General features: G+C 44.3%; 1 protein-coding gene across 1 annotated transcript in view; it reads right to left on the bottom strand.

The window, feature by feature from the left end:
• IRAG1 (inositol 1,4,5-triphosphate receptor associated 1) overlaps positions 1–26,485 on the bottom strand; it is an 89,486-nt gene that overhangs the window by 17,311 nt on the left and 45,690 nt on the right. Inside the window, exons 11-17 of the mRNA XM_045015068.1 lie at positions 22,199–22,229; positions 16,765–16,905; positions 13,463–13,594; positions 12,681–12,822; positions 6,077–6,126; positions 2,540–2,647; positions 959–1,023 (exon numbers count right to left, since the gene is read on the bottom strand). Of these exons, the coding sequence (XP_044871003.1) occupies positions 959–1,023; positions 2,540–2,647; positions 6,077–6,126; positions 12,681–12,822; positions 13,463–13,594; positions 16,765–16,905; positions 22,199–22,229 (669 nt within the window). The remainder of the gene's footprint in view (positions 1–958; positions 1,024–2,539; positions 2,648–6,076; positions 6,127–12,680; positions 12,823–13,462; positions 13,595–16,764; positions 16,906–22,198; positions 22,230–26,485) is intronic.

The raw sequence follows: 26,485 nt of genomic DNA, 5'->3' as shown, positions 1-26,485 counted from the left end.
AAAAAAAGAAAAATGAGGAACACAGTGGGGGAAAAGAACAGAGACAGGGAAGAAAGAAAGAGTTTTTAAGGCTGATAGATACATCAGCACTGTGACATGATGAAAAAGGTCCAGAGAGATAGTTTCTGAGACAATATAGCAGACAAAAGCTTTGGAAAGCATGTTATGGAGCTGTTCTGTTGTGTGCTGAAATTTTTCTGGATGTACCCATTTCCGCTTTCATCTTGCTTAAAAGCGGCATGAAACATATACTATATGGGTGCAATAAAGACCTGAAATCTAAAAACATGTCTAAATTTAAATCCAAACCATTGAAAGATTTGCATAGCATCATAATGATGGTCAACTAAATTAAGCAGCAATTTTTGTTAAATGTGGCACTAAATAAATCACGACCTCTCAAATCTCAGAGCACAGAACCATTATATACTATTGAGTACAGTTCATGCACTGTAGGGATGATAAAAAGCTGGTGGAATTTTGAGTTTTGTGAAACCTCTAGAACTTTTGTAAAAATGATGGGTTTCTGAAGCTTTGTAGAGTTTCATGAAACATTTTCATTGTACTTTGAATCCTTTATTTTCCAAAGGAAATTTCATTTTTAAAAGTAAGTGTTTCTAGTGGGGCCTGGGCTAACCGAACATATGACTACCTGTGTAGATCAGATTGCAGGATCTGAGTCTAGTTTTGTAGAAATGGAATTGCTGATTTTCTAAGAAAGTTACATTGCTTCATTAAGTTACAACTTCATACATGAAACAGGAAATGCAAAACATGATCACTCAGTAGTAGAATAATAGGGTCAGATCCTCAGCTGGTGTATATCAGTATAGCTTCATTGACATCAAGGACCATAATCCCATCATTTTAGTTCCCTTGCAGAAATTGTTGCATTTTTATATCAAATACATTCATTGTCTAATAAATCTAATATGAAAAACAACCTAAGAACACTCACTTCTCTAGAAGGGCTGGTAGGGCAGGAGTAGATGTCAGACTACTTCTTCCATTGGGTGATTCAGACTGTGAATTGAAAACATAAGTAAAATGTTAGATTTGATGCAATGTTAAGTTTCATGAATTGATTTCTAATGCAACTTCAGTATGATGATAAAGTTAATGGGTTTCTTATCTGAAGTTTTTCTGCCCAAATACATCACACAAAATCTCCTGAAAATTGAGCTCTCAAACTACTTCTGTAAACAATGGACGTTAAAGATTATGAGTAGCTGTTTTTGCCACTTTTGTGCCTCTCTTTCTACCTTGCTTCCTTTATGTATGTGTCATTTGGTCTCTTCCTTTTGTTGTGCACTGACTACTGTGTAGTATGTTGATTATTTTCTAGTCTCTTCCTTTTCTGTATATTGTGCTTCCTCTTTGGGGTTTTCAATGAGAAATTTTAACAATGAAATTTTCACCTCCATTCATGTCTTTAAACAATTCTTGTGGGCACATAATGACATAACAGTCATGCAATCATGTTGTTTTTTAAATTTAATTCAATTTAAAAGATAAAATTCATTTTAACTCCCACCCAGCTAAAAATACTGCCCCTTTGAAGACATTTCTGTCAGACGTGCTGCTCTTCAGCTGCTTGTCTGCAATAATCCCCATTAAAGAGGCTTTGGCTTTCCAGTAGAGAGCCCTGACCATACAACTTTAGAAGTTTTAGATCTGTCATCTTGGATCTGTTAGTCTGTCTTTCAAGCTAGGAGTACCTGGTAGATTTGTTAGGCTCAAGTTTTATTTGGTTCCTCTTTAATGTGCAAACAATATGTAGTACCAGATTATGCCACTGTACACAAAAAAGGCAACACAGGAGCTGAATATGCTACTTATCCCAGGCTATCGTGGGAGTTAAACATTTCTGTTGTATGAGTTTTTCAGTTTGGGTTCATAATGAAGACTTTTGTGACAGTTGATTAGAAGCTGTCACACTAACAGAGCAGTAAATGACTGAAATTATCATCCCCGCTGTGGAGATAATTTTTACTTTTTTATGCATAGTACATTACCACTGAATAAACAGAAACTATAATGTAGAATCTGATTATACTTTGAGCTGCCTAGGGGCCCCAGTCAGCTGACATACAGCGTCACTGGGTTCCTAAGGTAAGCAGACAAGGAAACTGATTCGGAGGGGGGGTACTTCCTTTATGCAGCATGGGCTACATAGCCACCTATGACTATCCCCATCACAAAGGTTGGGTCACAGATTCCACTCAGGCTCATGGCACTGGGAAATTCCCTGTGTGTCCTAATGAAGCCCTAATCAATTAGGTAGGCTTGGGGGCGTGAGGCTTCTTAGAAGCATTTCCTCAAGCTTTGGGGTCTCATAAATTTTTGTCCTGAGAAAAGGTGAGGAGACAATAGCATGGATATTCCCAGTTTATACTCATATACTTGAGTTCAGTTTGAATCACTCAAATTTACAATGTCAAATGGGCTCAGATTTTTCAGAAATGTTTGCTCAGTCCTATATGACACTGGTTTAAGAAACATGTTAATTTCTTTAAATTATAGACTTATTTTTACTTACCAGGGATGGCATTGAAGGTATGGGTGACGTAGTAGGTGACTGGCCAGGAATGTGTAATGAGTTAAACTTAGGAACAACAGCAACACTGACTCTCCTCCGAGGCATAGTCTGTCATTAAACAACAAACTTTACTATACAAGAAGCTCAACTGAAGGATAATTCCCTATGGTTGGTAGGTATTGTAAAGACGCAGATTCATACAATCCATACAACAGAAATATTCTAACCTATAACTAGCAGCAGCAAACACAATTATCTATTTTGGATAAGACATACATAAAACTATATTAAGAAAATGTTAATATTGCAAAAGTCAGGAAGTGGTGGCATGTGCAACCTTAACTCTGCCCCCTTTGGGTGTATCCATCATGATATAATCTTTAAGTGCATGATCACATACTGCTTCTTAAACAACACAGTATAGTATTATACACTTTTTTCTACAAAATTAGACCCATATCTAGCATTCTGTAGTACTGTGTATCACTCTGTATATACCAGACAAAGACATGACCATCCTTTATAAGAAAAGTACACAGTAAATTTACACACTATATTACAATATATACAATATATTACAGATTAAATGTAACAGAGTAAGAGTGATTTTTTGCTGGTAAATATAGGTCAGATAAGTTGGCAGATAAATTAATTTAGTAGTTAAGTGCCTTGATATGCCCCTAAGCGAGTTGGCACTTCCTATTGCTTGAAAAGAAAAGGTCTGATAAATGGCTGCTGACTAAGGTCCTGATTCAGAAATGTATCTATTCAGAAAAACACTTGAGCACCTGCTTAACTGTGAAGTAAATGGGACTTAAGTGCTAACTTCAAAAAGTTAAGCACGTGCTTAAGTGCTTTCCTGACTTGGGGTCTAAAGTATTAAAGCATAAAGTTGTAGTCTAACACAAAAACATTATAACAGTTTAAGTATAAATTAGAAGATGATATATAAGGTAGTAGGAAAATGTATACAATATTATAAATTTGAGAAACAGTATGTGATCGTGTAATTAAAGACTATCAGCCTTCAACTTCTCCCGCTGGCAGGAAGGCTGGGTTCAGCCCATTACTGTTTTAATCATAAAATGTCCCCATAAATATTAACAACCAAATAAACATGGGCCAGTTTGGCTAAAAATATTAAATTCCATCCCTTCTCACACATTGATGCTGTACTTTGGGCAGCCCATTGTTGAAAATCAATCAGAAACCATTAATGTGGAGAGAGTGGATGGATAAGGGGATAATTTGGGTCTCTCAATTGAGGATCAAGTTTCTTCTTTTCCAAGTATTCCAACTACAATACTATTTGCCTGGTCCAGTGGCATGGTATTACCCACAGCTTAAGCATTTCTTGAAGGACATATTTGGCCCCAATGCACTGGGAGCAGCAGAGATGCCAGAATTACAGTCGATGTGGAGAGAGCTCCATCTGTAGGTACACCCAATCAATTACAGCCTGACTTCCTGGCCCAAAAGACCTTCCTAATTCAGATTGCCTGTGACAGGCCTGAAACAAAGATTTCTGTATATTTTTGAGCCCTAGACAATGGGGAAATGCCTTGCAAAACACTGGTCCCTGCATAGATTACAGCTCATGGATCTTGCCAAAGCAGACTGCTGTTGGAGATGTGGGTCTCCTGGAACCACATGCTCTCACGAAAGCTCATGCTAAAATAAATTTGTTAGTCTTTAAGGTGCCACAAGTACTCCTGTTCTTTTTGTGGAACCACACTGGTTCACATGTTTTGGGACTGTTCCAGGATACAATTGTTTCGGCTAGAGTAAGTAGCAAGGTTAGGATGATAATAGATACCTCCTTAAAAATTACTTCCCAGAACTGTGTTTTGGGATACAGCTCATCATCTTGAAAACTCTCCAACTCATGGAAAGCTTACTTCTCTAGAGCAGTGCTTGTAGGCAAATGACTCATATTGCTTATGAGATGGAAGGGCAGACTGTCTCCAGGGATAGAAGCTTGGCTCAGCGACTTGGCTGACCTGGCAGCTAAAGAGCAGGTAATGTTTCAGAGAAGAAGGACTTCAGACAAAGCTTAAAAGTTTTAGTCAACCTTCTTAGAAACCTTTTATTAATCCATAGTGGATGGAAACCAAGATGTCAGTCTCCTTTCCCTCTTTTCCCATTCCTTTACATTGTTTGGTCTTTTGTTCAGTCCCCCCCCCCCCCCTGCTTTTTTTTGGTTATAAACAAACAAACAAACAAATAAAATGTAAACCAAGAAAGACTATCAAAATGCATATAGAGATGAAGAGGAGTTAAAATGGTACGTGCAACCTTAGCTTGGTAGTTCCTGACTTCTGAGTATTTAACTGTGCAAACTTAAGATTCTTTTAACACAATTTTTGGTGTGGAATTTCCCAGGCTGCTGCTGCTTTTTTTTTTTCCCCAAGAGAAAAAGCATGGGGGTGGGACGGAATTTGAACCTTCCTACTCAGGCAATATGCCTTCCAGATGTGCCGGGTGAGTGCATGCCTGAATGTACACTGTGACAATCTTTATCTAAGTACAGTGCACTATGCTCCCCAAATGCCAGCTGATCTTTACTTGCTGGTATGGAAGGGGAGAAGAAGGACAGCCCTACCATTTCTGGAGAGTCTAGCACTGCTGCAGATACTCAAGTCTCTTGCTCCTTGTGTGCAGAGAGTGCAAGGAATGAGAGTATGGGTGGCACCTGGACAGAGAGGGACAATCAAGGAGGCTTCTTGTTCCCTCTCTCTTCCCACTGAGTATCTGCATGGGGCTGGGAACAATCTGGACCTAACTATTACAAATGATGGAATATAAATATGAAATAAAGCATGCAGAAGTTGAACAACATATACACATCAAATTTCCTATTAGCTGAATAGGTTCTCAGCTGTATTAATTAGTGAATTTAGGGAGCTGCCTTATAGCTGGATCTCCAAAGCCTAGGATTATGCACATATTTAAAACTAGCTTTGTTAAAGCTATTAATAAGTCAGGCTACAATATCAAGCATGGAGAATATCTTTGTTATGAATGCTTTAACAAAACAATAAAAAAAAGATTTTCCTGTGCTGACTGGATCAGTGAGCCACACCTTAAAAACTACTGGATTATGACTATGGTGTTGTGGAAATGATGTGGTTGCTAAGAATAACAATTTCAGAACCTGACTAAGAGACTGATCCTGCAACCCCTATTCATATAGTCATTCTTGGCCTGATGCTGAACTTGTGAAAGTCACAGCTGAGGATCTGGCCATGGACTGTAAAGCAGGATTGTGCTTTAAAACACTATTATTCTGAAGCAAATTAATGAGGCCCCTTTATACATTTTCAATTAATTCCAAGAATTACTATTTATTACTGTATACAGTTATTCTCAATTTTACAAAATTCCAAAATATTTGAATTGTCCACCACACAAACTGCACTGCAGGTTTATCAGGACTGGAGTAGGCAATAAAACTCCATATATTTAGACGGTGATTGAACTTTTGTTATGTAAAATCTTTACTTAACAGTTTAATTTCTGTTAATATTGTAAGAATACCTTTCCAACAGTAAGAGACATGGATCTAGATGAACGAGGCACTCCATCTTCTGCATGGAAGACAGTAGATAAAGAACAGCGTTAGACTATATGGCTAAATCCCTATAAATAAAATTGATATATGAACTAGATTTGATCTCAGTTAACCCAATGGAAATTTGTAAGGACTCCACTTATTTCAACTGACTTCAGTTACCACTGAGATCAGAATCTGGCCTACTGGCTGTTCCTATATGCTGATTTTTCAGAAGAAAGTTTTCATACTTAAACTTCCAGTAGGCTACATAAGCAAAAGCAACGAAGAAATGACAGCAAAGAAGTATCAACGTCTTCTTTTAAAATATTGCCTACTGGAAGAAATCCCTTTTCATCGCATCTTACTTCTGAGACAGTCCTATAGAAAACAGGCAAAAATCAGCATACATGCAAGTAATGCAATTAAATATAAAAATTTGGGCCTATGGTACTTGGATAACTAACTAGAATAACTGTACTTAGTAAATTTAGCTGATAAAATATAAAATGTATTATATAGGCATTGCACAAAAGCTTTCATAATCTATTTTAAGGAGACATAGCAGCTTTGCAGAATTGATGTCTGCTGAAAACGAACTCTAAACACATGCAAGAGCATGTCCAGTGAGTATTTAACAAACAGCCAAACTTGTGATCCTAGAGACTACCATAAAACAAGCCTATACATACAAGATTTTATAAAGATGTTAAATATCCAGTGTTTTGTTTTTAAAAAGTGACTGATGTCTTTTGGAAACTCTGAAAAATGTTCCATATAGAAATAATATTGCTTCTATCATGGACTTCCTGTATTTCTTTTCTCATGCTCTTTATAATGAAAACCATTTACATGAGCTCTCTCAAGAAACAAAGATCCTGTTTTCATGCAAATATTCTTAGTAGTAAAGAATGCTCAGATAAAATGTTTAATATAGACAGTAGAAACAAGAATTGTTTCCAAACAGAATGTTTTTAAAAGTTTCCCATGCATCATCAGTTGTTCTTCAAGTATTTAAATTTATTTCAATGTAGTCAGTGTCTATTTACTTCTTAAACTAGTTCAGTTTCACACACTATACATATTGCACCACTGTTGAAGCTGATTGTGGTGTCCAGGAAGTTGGAGTGTTGGAGACAGTTTAATGGACAGGTGGTTGCCAGGGCCGCCCAGAGGGGGGGGGGGGGGCAAGAGGGGCAATTTGCCCCAGGCCCCGGGTCCCACAGGGGCCCCCATGAGAGTTTTTTGGGGCCCCTGCAGCGGGGTCCTTCACTCGCTCCGGGGGGGCCTGGAAAACTCTTGCGGAGCCGGGCGCAGGAGCTTCTTCTGCTCCCAGTCTTAGCCGGCGGGGGGTCCTTCCTCTCCGGGACAGAAGGACCCCCCGCCAGCGAATTACCGCCGAAGCAGGACCCGCCGCCGAAGTTCAGCTCAGTCTTCGGCGGTAATTCGGCGGAGGGGGGCCCTTCTGTTCCAGGACCCGCTGGCGAAGTGCCCCGAAGACCCGCGGTGGGGGCCCCCCACCGCCGAATTACCGCCGAAGACCGAGCTGAACTTCGGTGGCGGGTCCCGCTTCGGCGGTAATTCGGCGGCGGGGGGGTCCCCGCCGCGGGTCTTCGGGGCACTTCGGCGGCGGGTCCCGGAATGGAAGGGCCCCCCACTGCCGAAGACCCCAGGCCCCCGGAATCCTCTGGGCGGCCCTGGTGGTTGCTGGTGTGGAACACTCCCACACTAGCATCAATTTCCTATAATCAGCTTCAACAACGGAATCCTACAGACAACCATGTACAAGAAACCCACAGATCACCACACCTTCCTTCATAGATCCAGTAACCACCCCAAAAACACTAAGAAATCTGTAATCCAAAGGCAGATAACTCAGATGCCATGAAATATACTCTGAGGACAAAGTTCAGGAGGGATATACACCTTTAACACACCTAAAACCACCTTCACCAAAAAATGACACTCCACCAGAGAAGTAGATAGCATCGTGGAATGAGCCACCCAAGTACCCTGAGAGAATCTGTTTCAATAGAAAAATAAAACTTCCTCCAACCACACCCATAGCTGTCACCTTCCACCCCAAACTGTGCATCATCAAACAAATACAACCCATACAGGATGGGGACCCCATCCTGAAAGCAATCTTTCCTGAACCCCCACCCCATTTCTGGACTTCAAACAGCCCCCATTTCCAAGCTCGTCATCAGAAGCAAGCTCTTCACAGACCAGGACCACCACCTCGAAGTGGCACCAGACCCTGCCAGAACAACAGATGCAAAACATGCAGACATATTTCCACTGCTACAATGATCAACACCCACCAACCCCCGACAACTTTCAAGATCCATGGTCCTACACATGTTTATCACAACATGTGGTGTACCTCTCCAGCACACTAAATGTCTCAGTAACAACTATGTGGGTGAAACAAGACAATCCTTGCACTCTCGAAGGAACTCACACAGGAAAATGATAAAAGCCAAAATCACCCTATCACCTGTGAGAGAACAATTCACAAAGTGATCAGTATGTCTGAAATATCAGTCCTCATCCTCAAAGGAAACCTGCACAACACTTTCAAAAGACGAGCCTGGGAGCTTAAATTCATAACTCTGCTAGATACTAAAAATCATGGACTGAACAGAGACATTGGATTTATAGCTTATTACAACAATCCATAACCCACTATCCTCCTCTTTTGCCTATGACTGCAGAGGGGTTAACTGCATAGGCGGCAGGTTTGTATAATTTTTGGTGGGGCCCAAAATGGTGGTGCCTCCCTGCTCCCGCCCTATAAGCCGATATAAAATGAAGCTACAATGCGTCAGCGCCACAAGATTACAAGGGTCAATTAAAAGTGGAAAGTCAGAAGCAGCACTTGCCTACTTCAATATACAGTATTATATTTTGTTGCACCTGTTGTGATGAAGTGGGAATGTTCTTAATATTTTCTCTGAATACTGTGTGGGTGCCTCAGTTTCCCCTGCAAGATGCCAACTGAAGGTGTTGGGGACAAAGAGATCAGGTGGCCTCCTTGTCCGGAAGAGACACAGAGACCAGAGGAGGGAGTGTCAGTTTGGAGCTGGCTGGGGAAATGGGGAGAGACTCAGAACTTGGTTCTGGGCTCCCCACCCCGCAAGATGGACCTGACAGAGGGGTTCTGTTTTCTGTACCAACAAGCTCTGTTTAAACTGTGTCCCCGTCATCTAATAAACCTTCTGTTTTACAGTCTGGCTGAGAGTCACATCTGACTGCGGAGTTGGGGCACAGGGACCTCTGGCTGCCCCAGGACCCCGCCTGGGCGGACTCACTGCGGAAAGTGCATGGTGTGGAAGGGCATGCTGAATGCTCCAAGGTCAGACCCAGGAAGGTGTACGCTTCTTGCCCTGGAGACAGTCTGCTCAGAGAGGAGGCTCCCCCAGAGTCCTGACTGGCTTTGAAGGAGTGGTTCCAGAGCATCCCAGCATCCCCTTCCACCCCATGCACTTCCCAGAAGTCCGCACAGGCACTAACACTCCCTCCTCTGGCCTTTGTCAAGAAGGCTAACAGCATTTTGGGCTGTATAAGTAGGGGCATTGCCAGCAGATCGAGGGACATGATCATTCTCCTCTATTCAACATTGGTGAGGCCTCATCTAGAGTACTACGTGCAGTTTTGGGCCCCACATTGCAAGAAGGATGTGGAAAAATTGGAAAATCCAGTAGAGGGCAACAAAAATGATTAGGGGGCTGGAGCACATGACTTCTGAGGAGAGGCTGAGGGAACTGGGATGGTTTAGTCTGCAGAAGAGAAGAATGAGGGAGGATTTGATAGCTGCTTTCAACTACCTGATAGGGGGTTACAAAGAGGATGGATCTAGACTGTTCTCAGCGGTAGCAGAGGACATAAGGAGTAATGGTCTCAAGTTGCAGTGGGGGAGGTTTAGGTTGGATATTAAGAAAAACTTTTTCACTAGGAGGGTGGTGAAACACTGGAATGGGTTACCTAGGGAGGTGGTGGAATCTCCTTCCTTAGAGGTTTTTAAGGCCCAGCTTGACAAAGCCCTGGCTGGGATGATTTAGTTGGGAATTGGTCCTGCTTTGAGCATGAGGTTGGACTAGATGACCTCCTGAGGCCCCTTCCAACCCTGATATTCTATGATACTCTAAACTGACCACCAAATTTAAGTTGCGTGTTTTTCCCATCAGGTGAGGACTCTGGGGCAGGGCTGGGGATAAGGAACTTGGGGTGCAGACAGGCTGCCCCAGGGCTAGGGCCAAAGAGGACTCCCCTCCACCCTCCCTGGCAGCAGCAAGCTCCAGGGGAGGGACCCCTCCTCTCCCCCACAGTTCACTGCACATGCTCCTATGTCCCTCTAAGGTCCAGAAAGCCCACTCGCCTCCCCTATGGTGGGTACCGAGGGAGGAGGTAGCCATCACGTGTGGCCTCCCCTGCTGCCACCCCTCACCATAGCCTCACTGGGGATGGGGCTGCCCCTTGCCCAGCATGGTGTAGGAGTGGGGACTGCAGGGTGGTAGCTGGGGAGGGGCACAGTATCACAAAATTCACCTAAGCCCCAGCTGCACAGGTCTAGGAAGCTCCCCTCCCCAGTGGTGTAGCCAGGTTCTAACATCAGGGGGAGCGAACACGTAAAAAAAGATGCCAGCCAACATATCCAATTACTAATCAGGTAGTTCTATAACAGGCTGCCCTGGACCCCATCACCCCCTGAAGCACAAGGTAGGGGTAGGCAGCACCATGTTGTGCAACAAACACTTGACAAAATTACTGGACTTAGTGATGGACAATGCGGGCAGGTGGGTATTATGTCATTCAATCATTCAACCCATAAATGCACACATTTTGCCTCAGTGAAATTAAATATCCAGAGAATTACTGGGCCTGTGATGATGACCAGGGCTTGCTCACCTGTGGCTCCCCCTCCCTGTGCTGTGGAGGCACAGCCAGGCAGGTCTGCATCTGCAGGCAGGCACCCTGCCTCATGTGCAGCTCCCGTGGGCCCTGATAGCCACTAGACTGGGAGCCTCCCGGCCAATGGAATGGGCTGGGCTGGGGGGCGGAAGGCAAAGGGGGAGATTGTAGGGAGCTTTGGAGGAGGGGAGGCAGTGGGGGAGGGGAGTGGGCTGGCACAAAGGGGAGGGCTCTCTGGAAAGGAGTGACAGGGGCACAGGGGTCATTGGGAGTCTCTCGAGGGGCAGAGGGTTGTGTGGGTCTCTGTGGGGCAGGGGGCTGTGATGGGCGGAGCCAGCTGCAACCTGGGTCTGCTCTGCAGGGGGTGTTGCTATAGTCCCCTCAGGAAGCTCCCCCCCCCCATCCTGTGTATTTTATACCAGCCCCGGGGTGCCCATTGCTGCTCCTTTCCCCGCCCACGGCTCCATCTGTCTGTCCCCACAACCCCCCAGCTGTGTCCGTCTGTCTGTCCTCACAACCCCCCTGGCTGTGCCCTGGTGTGTGTCTGTCCCACAACCCCCTGGCTGTGTCCTTGTGTCTGTCTGTCCCACAACCCCCAGCTGTGTCTGTCTGGCTGCCCCCACCACCCCCGGCTGTGTGTGTCTGTCCCACAACAGCTGTGTCTGTTTGTCCCCATCACCGCCCCCCCCCGGCTGTGTCTTTGTGTCTGTCTGTCCCACCACCCCCTGGCTGTGTCCTTGTGTCTGTCTGTCCCACAACCCCCCAGCTGTGTCTGTCTGGCTGCCCCCACCAACCCCCCCTCCCCGGCTGTGTCTGTGTGTCTGGCTGCCCCCACAGCTCACCGGCTGAGTCTGTCTGATAGGGACAGACGCTGCTGCTGCTCTGCCCAGGGCTCAGCCGCTGCCTGTGGCTCGCTCCCCCTCCCTGCTGTGGAGGCGTGGCCAGGCAGCTCCGGCACCGCCCCCGGCAGCTCCCATTGGCTGGGGTTCCCGGCCAATGGGCTGTGAGCCCAGTCGCTGCTGGGGCCTCTCCTGGGAGCTGCCGCTGCGGTGAGAGCGCCCGGCATTGCAACGCGGGGACCCCCAAAGCACAGGGCCTGGGGCCCAAACATTGGTGGAGCTGGGCCTAGCTTCAGGATTATTGGTGGGGCCTGGGCCCCACGGGCCCATAGAACTCGCCGCCTATGGTTAACTGGCCAGTCTACCTTGAATGGTCCCTTACAATATGTGCTAATACTTATGCTAAACCATCTGCTCCACCTTGCATTTTGCTGTGACGCTGGGAGCACCTTTTCCAGCCCCGAAGAGGAGCTCTGTGTGGCTCAAAAGCTTGTCTCTCTCACCAACAGAAGTTGGTGCAATAAAAGCTATTATCTCACCCACATTGTCTCTCAAATTTCCATTGACTTTCATGGGAGATGGTGTGCACCTGACAACTGCAGGATTAGATATAGTAGCTTTGTGTCATATACAAGGGAAATTCAAAAAGATACTCTTAAAATAGGGTAATCCAACCAGGCCTGAGACCTCTTGCAGATACTATACACAAATCTGTGTTGGGAGATACCTTGTAAAATCTGCTTCTGTACCTGAGAAGGTTCACAATACCTGATTTTACAAGATAAATAGCACTATAAACCCATGTGATTAAAGGCAAGCCTTTAAACACTATTATTACCAGATGCACTGTAACTTCTGCTAGAATTCTGATTGGCCAGTTTCTTAAACTCCATTAGCTCAGCATGATCCTTTTCATATGTTCTCTTCAAATTCTCCACATACTGCATCATTACTTCTGTGGCCTTTGACATACGTTTCTCCTAAAGTGAGAGAAATACAGGGGTAACTCCTATACTATTTAAACAAATCATTCATCTCTGTGTCTGCCAAGTTCTGACAGAGCTGAGTATGGAATAGTTGTTCAAAAAGGACTTTCAAGACTGGGAACTCCTCAGGCTAAATAGAATTATCTCCCACACCTGAATCCCAGCACATACATGGACATATACTGACCATATTGATATTTATGATGATCAGATCATACATTTATACACAAATTCTCATACACAAAATGTTACTATAACTACTTGGTTTGTATGTGAAATAACTATTATTTAAAATTATATGCATCATACAAATGTTGAGTGGCGTCAAGGGTAGTTTCCCTCTGCGTCCATTCTATTACCTACACATGACATACTGAGGGAAATAGCATGGTATCTGATGTTACATTAATTGGTTTAAACCAGTCACAATGACAGATAAACTCCGAAGGATTAATATAAACTACAGAAAAATTTGGTGTGTGTAAATGCATCGCATGATGAGAGACATAATATATTTACACATGCGCATACATGTGCAACTATATGAAACATTAACTTTTTTCATTAAGATCTAAAATGTGATCTAAAGTAGAGAAATCAAGGAACATGCTGGAGATTTTTAAAATAGTCTTACCTGGCGAACAGCTCCAACCATTTCAGCACGACTGGAGAGTCTAGCAGCCAAACGATGTAGTACAGCAATATCGTCCAACAGCTTCTGGCAAGTTTCTCTGTGTTCATAGTGATGCCATAAGGCAGCTGAAGACTGAAGTGAAAGAATGCACCAAAACATCAAAGCATGGGATAAGAATTTTAGAGGCAAATATTCAGAGGGTGCACATTTGAAGTGCTGTTCCCACTGAAGTCAATGGAAGTCTTATTGCTAAAGGCCACGTACAACTTTAGAAATGTAACCTTTATAGTAATGACCATTTACAAATCTGTTTCCAAAACCCAAAGAATTCTTGAATTTGCAAGTGTAATAGATGTCAACAAGTCTCTTCAGCTTTTCTAATTTCCATGATACATTCACATTTTGATAAGCTATCAACCCTTAACTTTCCAAGAACTCAGAAAGGAAAAAAGAGCAATAGCAAACAGCATGACTTTCTCTAGTATTGCCTGCAAAAAACAGATAACAATCCCGTGGATAGGTGAGAAATGAATTAGAAATATCTGTATATACTAACTCAAATCACTTTGGTAATTTAGGCCCCAATTCAGGACAGGGCCGGCTCCAGACCCCAGCGCGGCAAGCACGTGCATGGGGCGGCCCTTTCCCGGGGGGGCGGCAGGCTGGGCCGGCGGACCTGCCGCAGTCATGCCTGCGGGAGGTCCACCGGAGCCCCGGGACGAGTGGACCTCCCGCAGGCATGACTGCAGAGGGTTCACTGGTCGCGCGGCTCGGCTGGACCTCCCACAGGCATGCCTGCGGCAGCTCAAGCAGAGCCGCTGGACCTGCGAACCGTCCGCAGCCGCGGGAGGTCCAGCCGAGCCGTGCGACCAGCGGACCCTCCGCAGTCATGCCCGCGGGAGGTCCGCTGCTCCCGCGGCTCCGGGGCGCCTCCCGCGTATGACTGCTTGGGGCGGCCAAATAGGTAGAGCTGCCCCTGATTCAGGAAAGCATGTAAGTACATGATTTCAATGGGATTACATAGTTAAGTTAAGCATGTGTTCATATGCTTTGCTGAATTAGGACCTTAGTGAACAACTCTTTTCCTAATTAGTGACTGCTTTTCTCTGTAATATTTAGTTCTTTGTCACTTTATTTAAAAAAGAATGGCCCAAATCCCCCAAATTTCTATGTTCTATAGCATGTTTCAATGTCAAAGGGCTGCAGTAACTTCAAAGGGACCCCTGAATCAGAAATAAACATGGATATCTGTGATTCAGATTTTATTTGTAGTTTTATTTGTTTATGTTGTTATACCTGAAAGAAAAACCTACAGCTGTCATCATGAATATGACTTTTACACTATTACAGACCCCAAATATTCAAAAATCATGAAGGTAGGGGACTCCTAAATATCATGAGATCTATTTTTAAGTCTCATGATTTTAAACCAATGTGTGTGGGGGTTTTATGTGCCATCTGGTCTTTGAGACTTTAGGTTACATTTTTAAGCTTTTTTATGCAACCATGTGGACTAAAACCTTTTTAAAAAATGAAAGCTGAGATTCTCATGTTATCAGTTGTCTTCGAGAGCTGGGGCTTTAAATAAAACATCAATATCATGAAGCTCCTGAAAGAATCATGGGAGTTGGCAACACTGTTCAATGGGCCTGCTCCTACAGAAATGAACAGGCAATCTTCCATTGAGTTCCAAAGGTGCAGACGTAGGCCCTAATATGAGCCAGGTGTAATACAAGAACTCCCCTGGGCTAATTTGCCCCTTTGTCAAGGATCAAAACATTTGAAATAAGACTCTGCTTAGTAAAAATTAGACACATCATCACAGGTTATATAAAGTAGCCATTTAAGTCCAAATTGTTCAATGTGAACTGGAATGAGGAGGGGAAATTAGCTACTTTTCTCCCGTGCTGTTAACATGATCCTTACTGTCTCTCTCTCTAGTAAATGATTCTAAACTGAAATATTTGTATTACTACAAATGACTAATAGGCTGCATTTCAAAGCGCCCTTCTGCATTAGCTATAAAAATGTGTATGTACACAAAGGATTACTATAAATGAAGACATGAAATTTAATAGATCATCTCTGCTTACTTAAAGCTCTCTAAACAGCCAAGAACAGGGGAGAAAGCAGCACTACAACCCCCACATTTTTAGGTACAGATAATCCTCAAATACAGTTTTGAAATCCCAATGAAAAAATGTAAACATCACAATCCTTGTTTAATTGTATCCTTCTTCAGTTTCATAACTTTGTGTGCCCTGCTTGCCAAATATAATGGGTGAATCTTGCCTTATGCTTTTTAACTATTTATCAACCCCAGATCAGTACATCATTCTGTCTACCTAATACTGTAGCTATCACTGTGGTACCTAGGTCTCTGCTGCTTTTGCTGCACAAGGAATTTTGCAGTGTATTGTAAATTGACACATTTCGAAATTATTTGGCATTTCAGTTACAAAATCCAGGGAGAGCTGGAAAGTTGGATACAAGAAAGGTAACTGCTGATAGCTGACAAACTTTTATTAGAAGCAAAAAACAGCCACCCTGGAAGCTATGTAAGAAGTGGAAAAGAGTCCAGGGACAACATGTATTTTTACCGAGGGGGTTTCATTGACCCGAACGGGGTCCTATGGAAGCTCACTATTCCATTTCCCATGCCTCTGTTTAACACCTCCAGTAAGGCATTATGTCAAGCCATGAACTTCAAGATATTGAAGAGTGAGCTGCCTTCAACACCTTTCAATATCATACCTAAACTGTCCATTTAGGTTTATTACCGAATGACAATAAGATCCCACCTCTGCTCTCCATGGCTAAGTGCTCCATTGCAGACCCAGAAATGCTTCATTCCTGCAGCATTCCCAGCCATGTCACAGTTTATATTGTGCCCTGCCCCGTTCTCTCACACTAGGGCTGAGCACAATTACAGGTCTTCTACTCCCCAAAGTGTGTGTGCACGGTGGGGAGAGACAGTGCAATGCTCTCTACACTGCTGGCTTAAAGGGTGCCACAACAGCTGCACTTCCTCTGCAGACTGGGGAGCTCCAGGAGGAATTATGTCTATAAAAGCCACAGTCTTGCCCTAAGTCCGGAGGTTATCAAGCCTAGGTATCTTTCTCTAATACCTACTTACAAGCTTTGACTGGTTGCCTTGTCATGGTGAAAATAGTAAAGTAAAAGCGATAGAAAATGAAGTCTGTGAATCAAATTCACATCTGGTATTAGCAGGTGTATCTGCATTGACATCAGTGGAGTTTTACTGGTTTAAATGAGAAGAGAATTTATCCCTGTTTTCTTACCATAATGGCTGCTTTAAAGTTGTCCAGTTCCTTCTCAGTGTTCTCCTCAGTAAGATTTCTCTCCCTCTCCGCCTGGTTAATTCTAGATTCCAAGGTGTAACTATCATTTCTGAAGGCCAAGGAAAGTTGTACAAACACAGTCTGTTGGGGGGGAGGGAAATAAAGGGCTTTTGTAATAATAGCGATCGTATACTAGAACTTTCTATTCTGGTAAAGAAATTACCGGTAAGAAATGACTTACCTGACTTCACTGGCAGTTTGGCCTAAGTAAGGACCACAGGCTTAGGCCCCTCACATACAATAAAATTAAATATTACATTATCTTTTGGAGATTATATTATTTGATTTTTAACTTCCTCTTTGAGATTAGTTATTATGTGTGCTGCAGTGTCTCTTTTCCTCAATGTTTTCGGAAATACCAGCATAGTGTGACTGACATGTGTAATGAAGGAATTAGACTACCTAACAACATTATGTATCAGAATCACAAATGTCTATGTTATTTAGCTGGACTTTCCCCAAGGGTCCCCAAGTTTTTTAAACAGGCAGTCTGTGCAAAGGAAATCCAGGGATAAGCTCATGGATTTACTAGAAATGTTTCTCTAGGACATAAACATCTGCTATAGCAGGCAGCAAAAGATTATCAACTGACATTTTCTTGAACCTGCTTTTGAGAGTATTTCCTTCTTTACAAATACATTACTGCTTGTCACAAATCTAAAGCTTTTAGGGCATATTCTTAAAAGTAGCCTCAAAAAGACTGTGAATGGCTTGCCAATTACAGAACCAGTTTCTCCTCGCTTGGTTTTCACACCTCAGCTGCTGGAACAGGGCCCCATCCTCCCTGATTGATCTAACCTCGTTATCTCTAGCTTGCTTCTTGCTTGCTTATATATACTCACCTGCCCCTGGAAATTTCCACTGCTTGCATCCACTGCTTGCATGGTATTCACCCATGAAAGCTCATGCTGCAAAACGTCTGTTAGTCTATAAGATGCCACAGGATTCTTTGCTGCTTCTACAGAACCAGACTAACACGGCTACCCCTTTGATACTCAATTTTTTGGATGTTTAAATTTTAGACCCATTAGGGCTGACTTTGTGAAGTGCTGAGACCTCACGCTTCCAGCTGGCTGGAGTTGTAAGTGATCAGCACCCTCTCGAAGGTAGGCTAAAAGGAACTTGGGATAGATCTTAGAACTTTTCCCTGAAGTAAAAATTGTGTGGTTGGCCATGCTGCAACACAGGATGTGGCAGGGAGCTGTGAAGCCCCCTGGGGTTGACAAAGCTAGGAGGTATGTAAATAGGGAGGGATGATAAGGTCCCAGCACCGTGAAGGATGATGGAAGGCCGCTGGTACATATTGAAATATTATTACCTGCACTGCACAGGTAATCTGTAGGAAAGTGAATCAGTTATCAGATAAATGGTCTGGTAAAGGATTTAAAGGAGGTAGCAGAAAGGAGAGATTCGGGGCTCCTGTAACTGGCATGGCAGGGTGCCAATTCCCCTCCTTTATAGACCACCTTACCCCTCATTTGAGGGGGAGGATGGTAAGGTCCCAGAAGCAGGTGGCCTGGGGACCAGGATGGGAAAGGGGGAGGGCTGGTGGAAGGCCCCCATGGGCAGCGGGTGAACCCCCACTTTGGGGAGGCTACTACTAGGCTGCCGGCCCTGCCCCTGCCCCCTGGAGCTCCCAAACCCACCTCCCCGTAACAGGAGGAGCCCTGAGCACTCCCCCCTTCCCCCGCAACCAGAGGAGCCCTGGCTTGCCCACCCCAGCAACCCCAGCCGGCCCCAGTGCCAGGTCAAGCTGCCCTCGAGCCAGCCCCAATGCCGGGCTGAGTCAAGCTGCCCCTCCCTCCACCAAGCGCTGAGCCACTCCCACCTGAGCACTGGGCCGAGCCGCTCCTGTCTGCCCCCCGCCCGAGTCTCTCTCCCCCACCCCCTGCCTGAGTGCCAGTCCAAGCCAGCAGCCCCAGTGCCCGGCCAAGCTGCCTCACTCCCCCACCAGAGCCCTGTGCCTGCCGCTTGCTCACAGCATCCCTCCTCAATCCCTTGCCCCCGAGGAGAAGCAATGCAGTGAGCAGCGGGACCTGGGGATGGGGCAAGTGAAGTGCAGGTAGGTAGGCAGGCAGCAATCGCAGCTGGTGGGTGGGGCCTCAGGGAAGGGGCGGCTGCACAACAGAAGGCATAGCCTGCCCTGGCCTATTATACCCACCGCCCATGCCTATAGGTATATGTTGAAATGATCATGGAATTGCCTGCACTGAACACTTTATCTGCCACGTACTCCCAGACAGTTAATAATAAAGCTGAGACCTAATAAAACCACATCCAGCGTTTCCTGTTCTCCTTCCCGCATAGCTGGACAACAGCTGATTAGAGTTGTAAGTGATCTGCATCCTCTCTAAGGGTACGTCTACACTACGGGATTATTCCGATTTTACATAAACCGGTTTTGTAAAACAGATTGTATAAAGTCGAGTGCATGCGGCCACACTAAGCACATTAATTCGGCAGTGTGCGTCCATGTACCGAGGCTAGTGTCGATTTCTGGAGCGTTGCACTGTGGGTAGCTATCCCGTAGCTATCCCATAGTTCCCACAGTCTCCCCTGCCCATTGGAATTCTGGGTTGAGATCCCAATGCAAAAACAGTGTCGTGGGTGATTCTGGGTAAATGTCATCACTCAATCCTTCCTCCGGGAAAGCAACTGCAGACAATCATTTTGTGCCCTTTTTCCCTGGATTGCCCTGGCAGACGCCATAGCATGGCAATCATGGAGCCCGTTTTGCCTTTTGTCACTGTCACCATATGTGTACTGGATGCTGCTGACAGATGTGGTACTGCACTGCTACATAGCAGCATTCATTTGCTATTGCAAGATAGCAGAGATGGTTGCCAGTCATATTGTACCGTCTACCATGCCATTGTAAATTGGCGATGAGATGACGGTTATTAGTCGTTCTGTACCATCTGCTGCTATCATGGGTGCTCCTGGCTGGCCTCGCTAAAGTCGGCCGGGGGTGCATAGGCAAAAATGGGAATGACCCCCTGGGTCATTCCCTTCCTATGTTTTGTCTAAAAATAGTCAGTCCTGCCTAGAATATGGAGCAAATGTACTAGAGAACCAGAGAACACAGCCGCTCCGTGTCAGAGCCCCAGAGATCCCGCAGAAATGATGAGCTGTATGCCATTCTAGAGGGTGCCCCTGCAACAACCCCACCCATTGCTTCCCTCCTCCCCCAACCCTCCTGGGCTACCATGGCAGTGTCCCCCTATTTGTGTGATGAAGTAATAAAGAATGCAGGAATAAGAAACACAGACTTTTTAGTGAGATAAAATGATGGGGAGGAAGCCTTCAGCTGCTATGATAGTCCAGGCAGGACATTAAAGGGTAGGGGGGGAGAGGAAACCAGCCTTCCACTGCTATGATAGTCCAGGCAGTACAGGATCTTTTCTTTATGCATGACGGGGGGGGGGGGGGGGGGCTGAGCTCCATCAGCCCCCAGTTGCTATGATGAGGACGGTTACCAGTCGTTCTGTACCATCTGCTGGGAATGACCAGGAGTCATTCCTATTTTTACCGAGGCCAGCCAGGAGCACTCACGGGCTGATGATGAGAACGGATACCAGTCCTTCCGTCTGCCACCGGGGAGGGGAGCGGAGAGGATGCTGCTGCTTAGCTCTCCAGCACCCCGTCTACCAGCAGCATGCAGTAGACATTGGGTGACATTGAAAAAAGGCAAGAAACTATTTTTTCCCTTTTCTTTCGGGGGGGGGGTGAAGGGTGTAAATTGACGACATACACCCTGAAACACCCGGGAAAATGTTTTTGACCCTTCAGTCACTTGGAGCCCAGCCAAGAATGCAAATGCTTTTCGGAGACTGCGGGGACTGTGGGATAGCTGGAGTCCTCAGTACCCCCTCCCTCCCTCCATGACCGTCCATTTGATTCTTTGGCTTTCTGTTACGCTTCTCATGCAGTACTGTGCTGAGTCCCTGCTGTGGCCTCTGTCTATCATAGCCTGGAGATTTTTTCAAATGCTTTGTCATTTCATCTTCTGTAACGGAGCTCTGATACAACAGATTTGTCTCCCCATACAGCGATCAGAACCAGTATCTCCCGTACGGTCCATGCTGGAGCTCTTTTTGGATTTGGGACTGCATCGCCACCCGTGCTGATCAGAGCTCCATGCTGGGCAAACAGGAAAATAAATTCAAAAGTTCGCGGGGCTTTTCCTGTCTACCTGGCCAGTGCATCCGAGTTCAGATGGCTTTCCAGAGCGGTCACAATGGTGCACTGTGGGATAGCTCCCGGAGGCCAATACCGTTGATTTGCGGCCACACTAACCCTAATCCGACATGGCAATACCGATTTCAGCGCTGCTACTCTCGTCGGGGAGGAGTACAGAAACCGGTTTAAAGAGCCCTTTATATCGATATAAAGGGCCTCATTGTGTGGACGGGTGCAGGGTTAAATTGGTATAACGCTGCTAAATTCGGTTTAAACGCGTAGTGTAGACCAGGCCTAAGTTACAATGTCCAAAGTTAGGTACTTTAAAATTGAGGCACTGTAAAAGCAGTGGTCATTTTTGAAAAACTGGGCCTTTATATTTCACATAGATGTGATAAGAAAGTGTCACAATACCCCCAGTCTATACTATTCTTGTGCTGGTGGGTATTTATGTTCACAACCATTCACATTCATGGCAGTTAACTGAGCACAGACAATTGCTAAATTATTCTGTAACAGACCAGCTATCCTTTCACTTCACAAAATTGACAGCATACTACAAAAGATACAAACCAACGCAGCAGAGAAAACACAGAAGTATCATGATAACTGAATTTTTAAAAAATAAAATATAGAATTAAGAGCATAATCTGAATTATACAGAACCAAGAACTTTCATGACAAATTCAAACTGGAAATAAGGCACTTAATCCCCTTCGCCCTCACCCCCCGCTCCCCCGGCCCAGGAAAGGTGAGTAACCATTGGAGCAGTGGTTCTCAAACTTTTGTACTGGTGACCCCTTTCACATAGCAAACCTCTGAGCGCCACCCCCCTTATAAATTAAAAACACCTTTTTATATATTTAACACTATTATAAATGCTGGAGGCAAAGTGGGATTTGAGGTGTAGGCTGACAGCTCGTGACCCCCCCATGTAATAACCTCGCGACCCCCTGAGGGGCCCGACCCCCAGTTTGAGAACCCGTGCATTGGAGCAATTTCCTAAAGGATGTGCTGGATTCTCCTTCACCTAAAGTTTTTAAATTGAGATTGAATATCTTTCTATAATGAATGTTCTTGTTCAACATAGAAGATATGGTCTGTGTTATGCAGAGGTCAGACCAGAGGATCACAGTGGTTGCTTCTGGCCTTGAAAAAAAAAATCTGTGAATCTTGAGTTTACTAAATTGCTTACCTCAACTTCTTTTTCAGTAAGTGGAGGAGAGCTGAAATAAAAACACAGCATTTATTACATTTTAAAAAAAAATGACTCATTTTTGGTAAAATTAAATTGTAACTGCTTTAAATTTCAGGACAGTAATACTTAGGTACTGACAGAAATGTATTGTAACTCAGCTGTGCAGGTGGTACAGCAACATTACATTGTACCACCATGAGCATGAAAATTAAAATCGAGAGAGATGCTTCTGGGACAACTGATGGTTGAATGTATTATGTCTGGAATCAGTATCCCCAACCATCCTCCTCCTGTTAAGTGCTCAGGCAGCATGGTGATGAACACAATATAAAAGCTTAGACAGATCAGCAGACAGAATTAGTTTCAAAGCACTGAAGTTGTACTGTGATCATTGGCTGATACTGTAGAATACATGTATCTCACAGAGTCTTGGAAGAATGACTGTTCTTACTGGATTTCATCTGCATCCAGATTGGAACCAGAAAATGAACCAGTGTTGGTTTGGGGTCTCACCTGGTAACATAAGATCATAACAGCTGCCATACTGGGTCAGACTATGGTCCATCTGACCCAATATCCTGTCTCCAACAGTGGCCTGTATCAAAGCTTCACGGGGAGCGTATAGAACAGGGCAATTATGGAGGTTATGGAAGCTCCTTCTTTGGAGGTTTTCAAAAGGAGGCTGGATAGCCATCTGTCTTGAATGGTTTAGACAACAAATCCTGTATCTTGGCAAGGGGTTAGACTATATGACCCTTGTATAAAAAAATAAAAATAAAAATGTATATGGAGATATACCTATCTCATAGAACTGGAAGGGACCCTGAAAGGTCATTGAGTCCCACCCCCTGCCTTCACTAGTAGGACCAAGTACTGATTTTGCCCCAGATTCCTAAGTGGTCCCCTCAAGGATTAAACTCACAATCCTGGGTTTAGTAGGCCAATGCTCAAATCACTGAGCTATCCCTCCCCCCCCTTATAAACCCATAGGAAGAAAAATGGTGCAAATATGAACATTTCATGTAGTAAGATGCTGAGATACAGTCTGTTGTAACTAGCTAGGAGGCAACTGCAGCACAAGATGGCAGAGTTTGCTACAAGGATGATGAGTATCAGCATGAGAAGTAGGAAGTGATACCAAATTTGATTCCACAAAATGCTACAGAGGAGCTGATTTAGGCAAGCCTGTTAGATTATAGGTGGGCATGACTAGTGGCCGTGTCCATATTACCAGTGAGCTACAGAATTTTTATCCCCTGCAATTGTTTTGATACTTTTGACTGCTACCCAGAGTGTTTACATAAGTGAACAAACAAAGGAAATATCTGAAAGGAGTGGCAGTACTTCTTTCACCTACAGGTTGGGATGCTAATGATGGAAGAAGTGGTTGTCATGTGTAGTAGGTACAGTATGGGCAATATGTTTCTCAGCATTAGGGGCGGCTCCAGGCCCCAGCACGCCAAGTGCGTGCTTGGGGCGGCATGCCGCGGGGAGCGCTTTGCCGGTCGCCGGGAGGGTGGCAGGCAGGCAGGCAGGTTTCGGTGGCATGCCTGCGGAGGGTCCGCTGGTCCCGCGGCTCCAGTGGACCCTCCGCAGACATGCCTGCGGTAGGTCCACCGGAGCGGCGGGACTGGAGACTGGCAGAGCACCCCCCACGGCATGCCGCCGTGCTTGGGGCGGCGAAATGTCTAGAGCCACCCCTGCTCAGCATATTGGAATATTATTCACATTTTGTATGGAGTGATAATCCCAAAGAGAAGTTAATCTCTTTGCTCATAAATGACAGACAGGCTTTCTTGGCGAAGTGGAGCAGCATTAATATCTGGAATTGATAACTGTTCCCAAAAGGGAAGGCCAGCACATCTATCATATGGGAAAAGACATTTCCTGCTGGAGGGCAAAGTGTTCATATTAGGGTTTGTTATTTTGGACACATGTCTACTTCTTGGCAAGTTCAATAGTATTAAGCTCTTTGATTTGCTGCAGTATATGCAAGTAAAGTTCATTTATTGTTTTATCACCGTACTTTGTAAACAAATCATTTTCTTTGCTGATGTGGAGTTAGTTAATTTTGGAAAGAAGGAGTAAAAAGTGTGAGCATCTGCCAGTGTTACAGGACTGTTACAATGACCAGGAAATATCACTTCCTTAATTTGGCCATGGAGACTCCAACAAACATGCTGTACGGGTGCAAGGTCATTTATGAATTCATTCAATGGATTGGCTCTATTTTTCTGAATATTGTTAGGCATTTACCTCAGTACAACTCTAAATTATTTTGTCCTTGGCTACTCAATTGCTTTTGTCTTTACTAAGATCTTGCAGTTGCATCACTTGCTAAATAAATATTCTCTTACATGAAGTTTGTGTTACAGTGCATGTTTGCTGCACTGATCACAATGAATATTTTGCATGATTACAAATATGCTATAAAATGCACAGAAGTATCTAGGCAGAGTTTTGGTAAAATATTGGTTTTACATTACACACATTTTAGGTTTTCACTACTCAAAGCTGTAAAAACTTATGCAAAAACTCTGAGGCCAAATTCATTCTCTGTTGACCCCAAATGAGTTAAATGATGTATCCACTGGTTCCCAAGTATTGTGTTGGATTCTCCATCACCAATTTAAAAATCAATATTGAATATTTCTCTGAAAGATATACTTTAGGAATTACTTTGGGGAAGCCTTATACAGGAGGTCAGACTAGATGATCACAATGGTCCTTTCTGGCCTCGAAATCTATGGATTAAAGGATGAAATTGGCCCGAGGGGTATTCTATGTGTAGGATGGAGAGTGTATGTAATGCTTAAAACAGGGAACTGGCAGTTAGGACTACTGCCTTTGTGTTTTTGACTCAGTGTGACCATGGGCAAGTCATCTGGCACCGCACTGTGCCTTATCTTACCTTAGTGTAAAATGGGGGCAATACTTAGTTATCTTACAGGGATGTTCTGTGACTCAATTTATATCAAGTTCATATAAAGCACTTTGAGATTCAACTGATTATGTGCCCAGTATCTAAAGATTTCAATTGTTTACAGTATACATTTCTGTGGAACTCTTGTGCCATAGAGCAAGACAGATGGTGAATGAGAGCCTCACAATAGCTCTTTCTTCACTAAGCATCCACACTACTTGGGACGGGACAATAGGTTTTAGCCAGATTGTTCCAGATTATGGAAACTGCATTAAAAATTATATAAAAGAGAATGTTAAGGTTGCTTGGTGAAGTGCTCAAAAATCAGGAAATCCAGTGTCAAGGCTTCCCATATAACCTTAACTTTACCCACTTGTATATATGAATTAAAATACGGTTTTAAATACTAGGTCACATACTGCAGAATTTGGCCATAATAATATTAACTTTGCCATTCTTTCTCCCACTGTGCAACATGTATCTTGCCATATAGGCCATGAATGAGGCAAGAACTCTACAGATATTCCTTCTTAATTCACTGTACATCTTGTGTATATATGACGTTTATTGATTTGGTCTGGAATATACAGAGTACGTGCTACCTGTATGTACCAAAAGTAGTAGAAAAATGTATGGAATTCTACTATAGTATCTGAGAAACATTATATGATGATGAAATTAACGACTATTGTGGTACATAAGGAGAGCAGAATTAAGGTAAAGAGATACCTTTTGCATTTTTGAGTGCCTAACTATGCAACTTTAAGGTTTTCTTAACATAGGGCCAGGTGTCCAATGATGTCTGCACAGATCTCCACACTCCCATGTGGAAAGCATTTGTGGTAGTGTCTCCTGCTCTTGTCTCAGAACCCACAGGGAGTACACTGTGGGCTTGGGATCTGTGCAAGAAGGCTGGAAGTGGAACAAACTGGGGACAGGGTCATCTAGTCCCAAGTTGAGTGCAGATGGGGGTAGACACAATATCCTCTTCCAATGGTGCTGCATACAGATTACCTCGGACAAGAAAGACAAGCTGTTATCTTTCCCATGGAGCTCCCTATGTGGTGGGGGAACTTCTTGCCCTTTAAAGGGGATCCTGGGTCAGCAATGACAAGAAGGGGTAGGATGGAAGGAGAATGAAACTCTAGAGTTGTGTCAGAGGGACAGGATCTCTGCATCAATGTCTCAGGCTGCTTGTAGATCCCCTGGGATCTGTGGAATTTGTGGGCAGGTCCTCCATCTAAATCTGCAGAGTGGAAAACCCCATGCTGCAAAAGCAATGATCTTGGAGAAACTGGCAGAGGGGATCCCTGGTAGAGTTTTCCTTCCCCAGGTTTTACCAGGGCAAGGAGAGATCTGGC

Source organism: Mauremys mutica, chromosome 4, assembly GCF_020497125.1.
Source record: "Mauremys mutica isolate MM-2020 ecotype Southern chromosome 4, ASM2049712v1, whole genome shotgun sequence".
NCBI classification, from domain to species: domain Eukaryota; kingdom Metazoa; phylum Chordata; order Testudines; family Geoemydidae; genus Mauremys; species Mauremys mutica.
The sequence above is the reverse complement of the archived record's forward strand: the minus strand, read 5'-3'. Positions and strand labels throughout refer to the sequence as shown.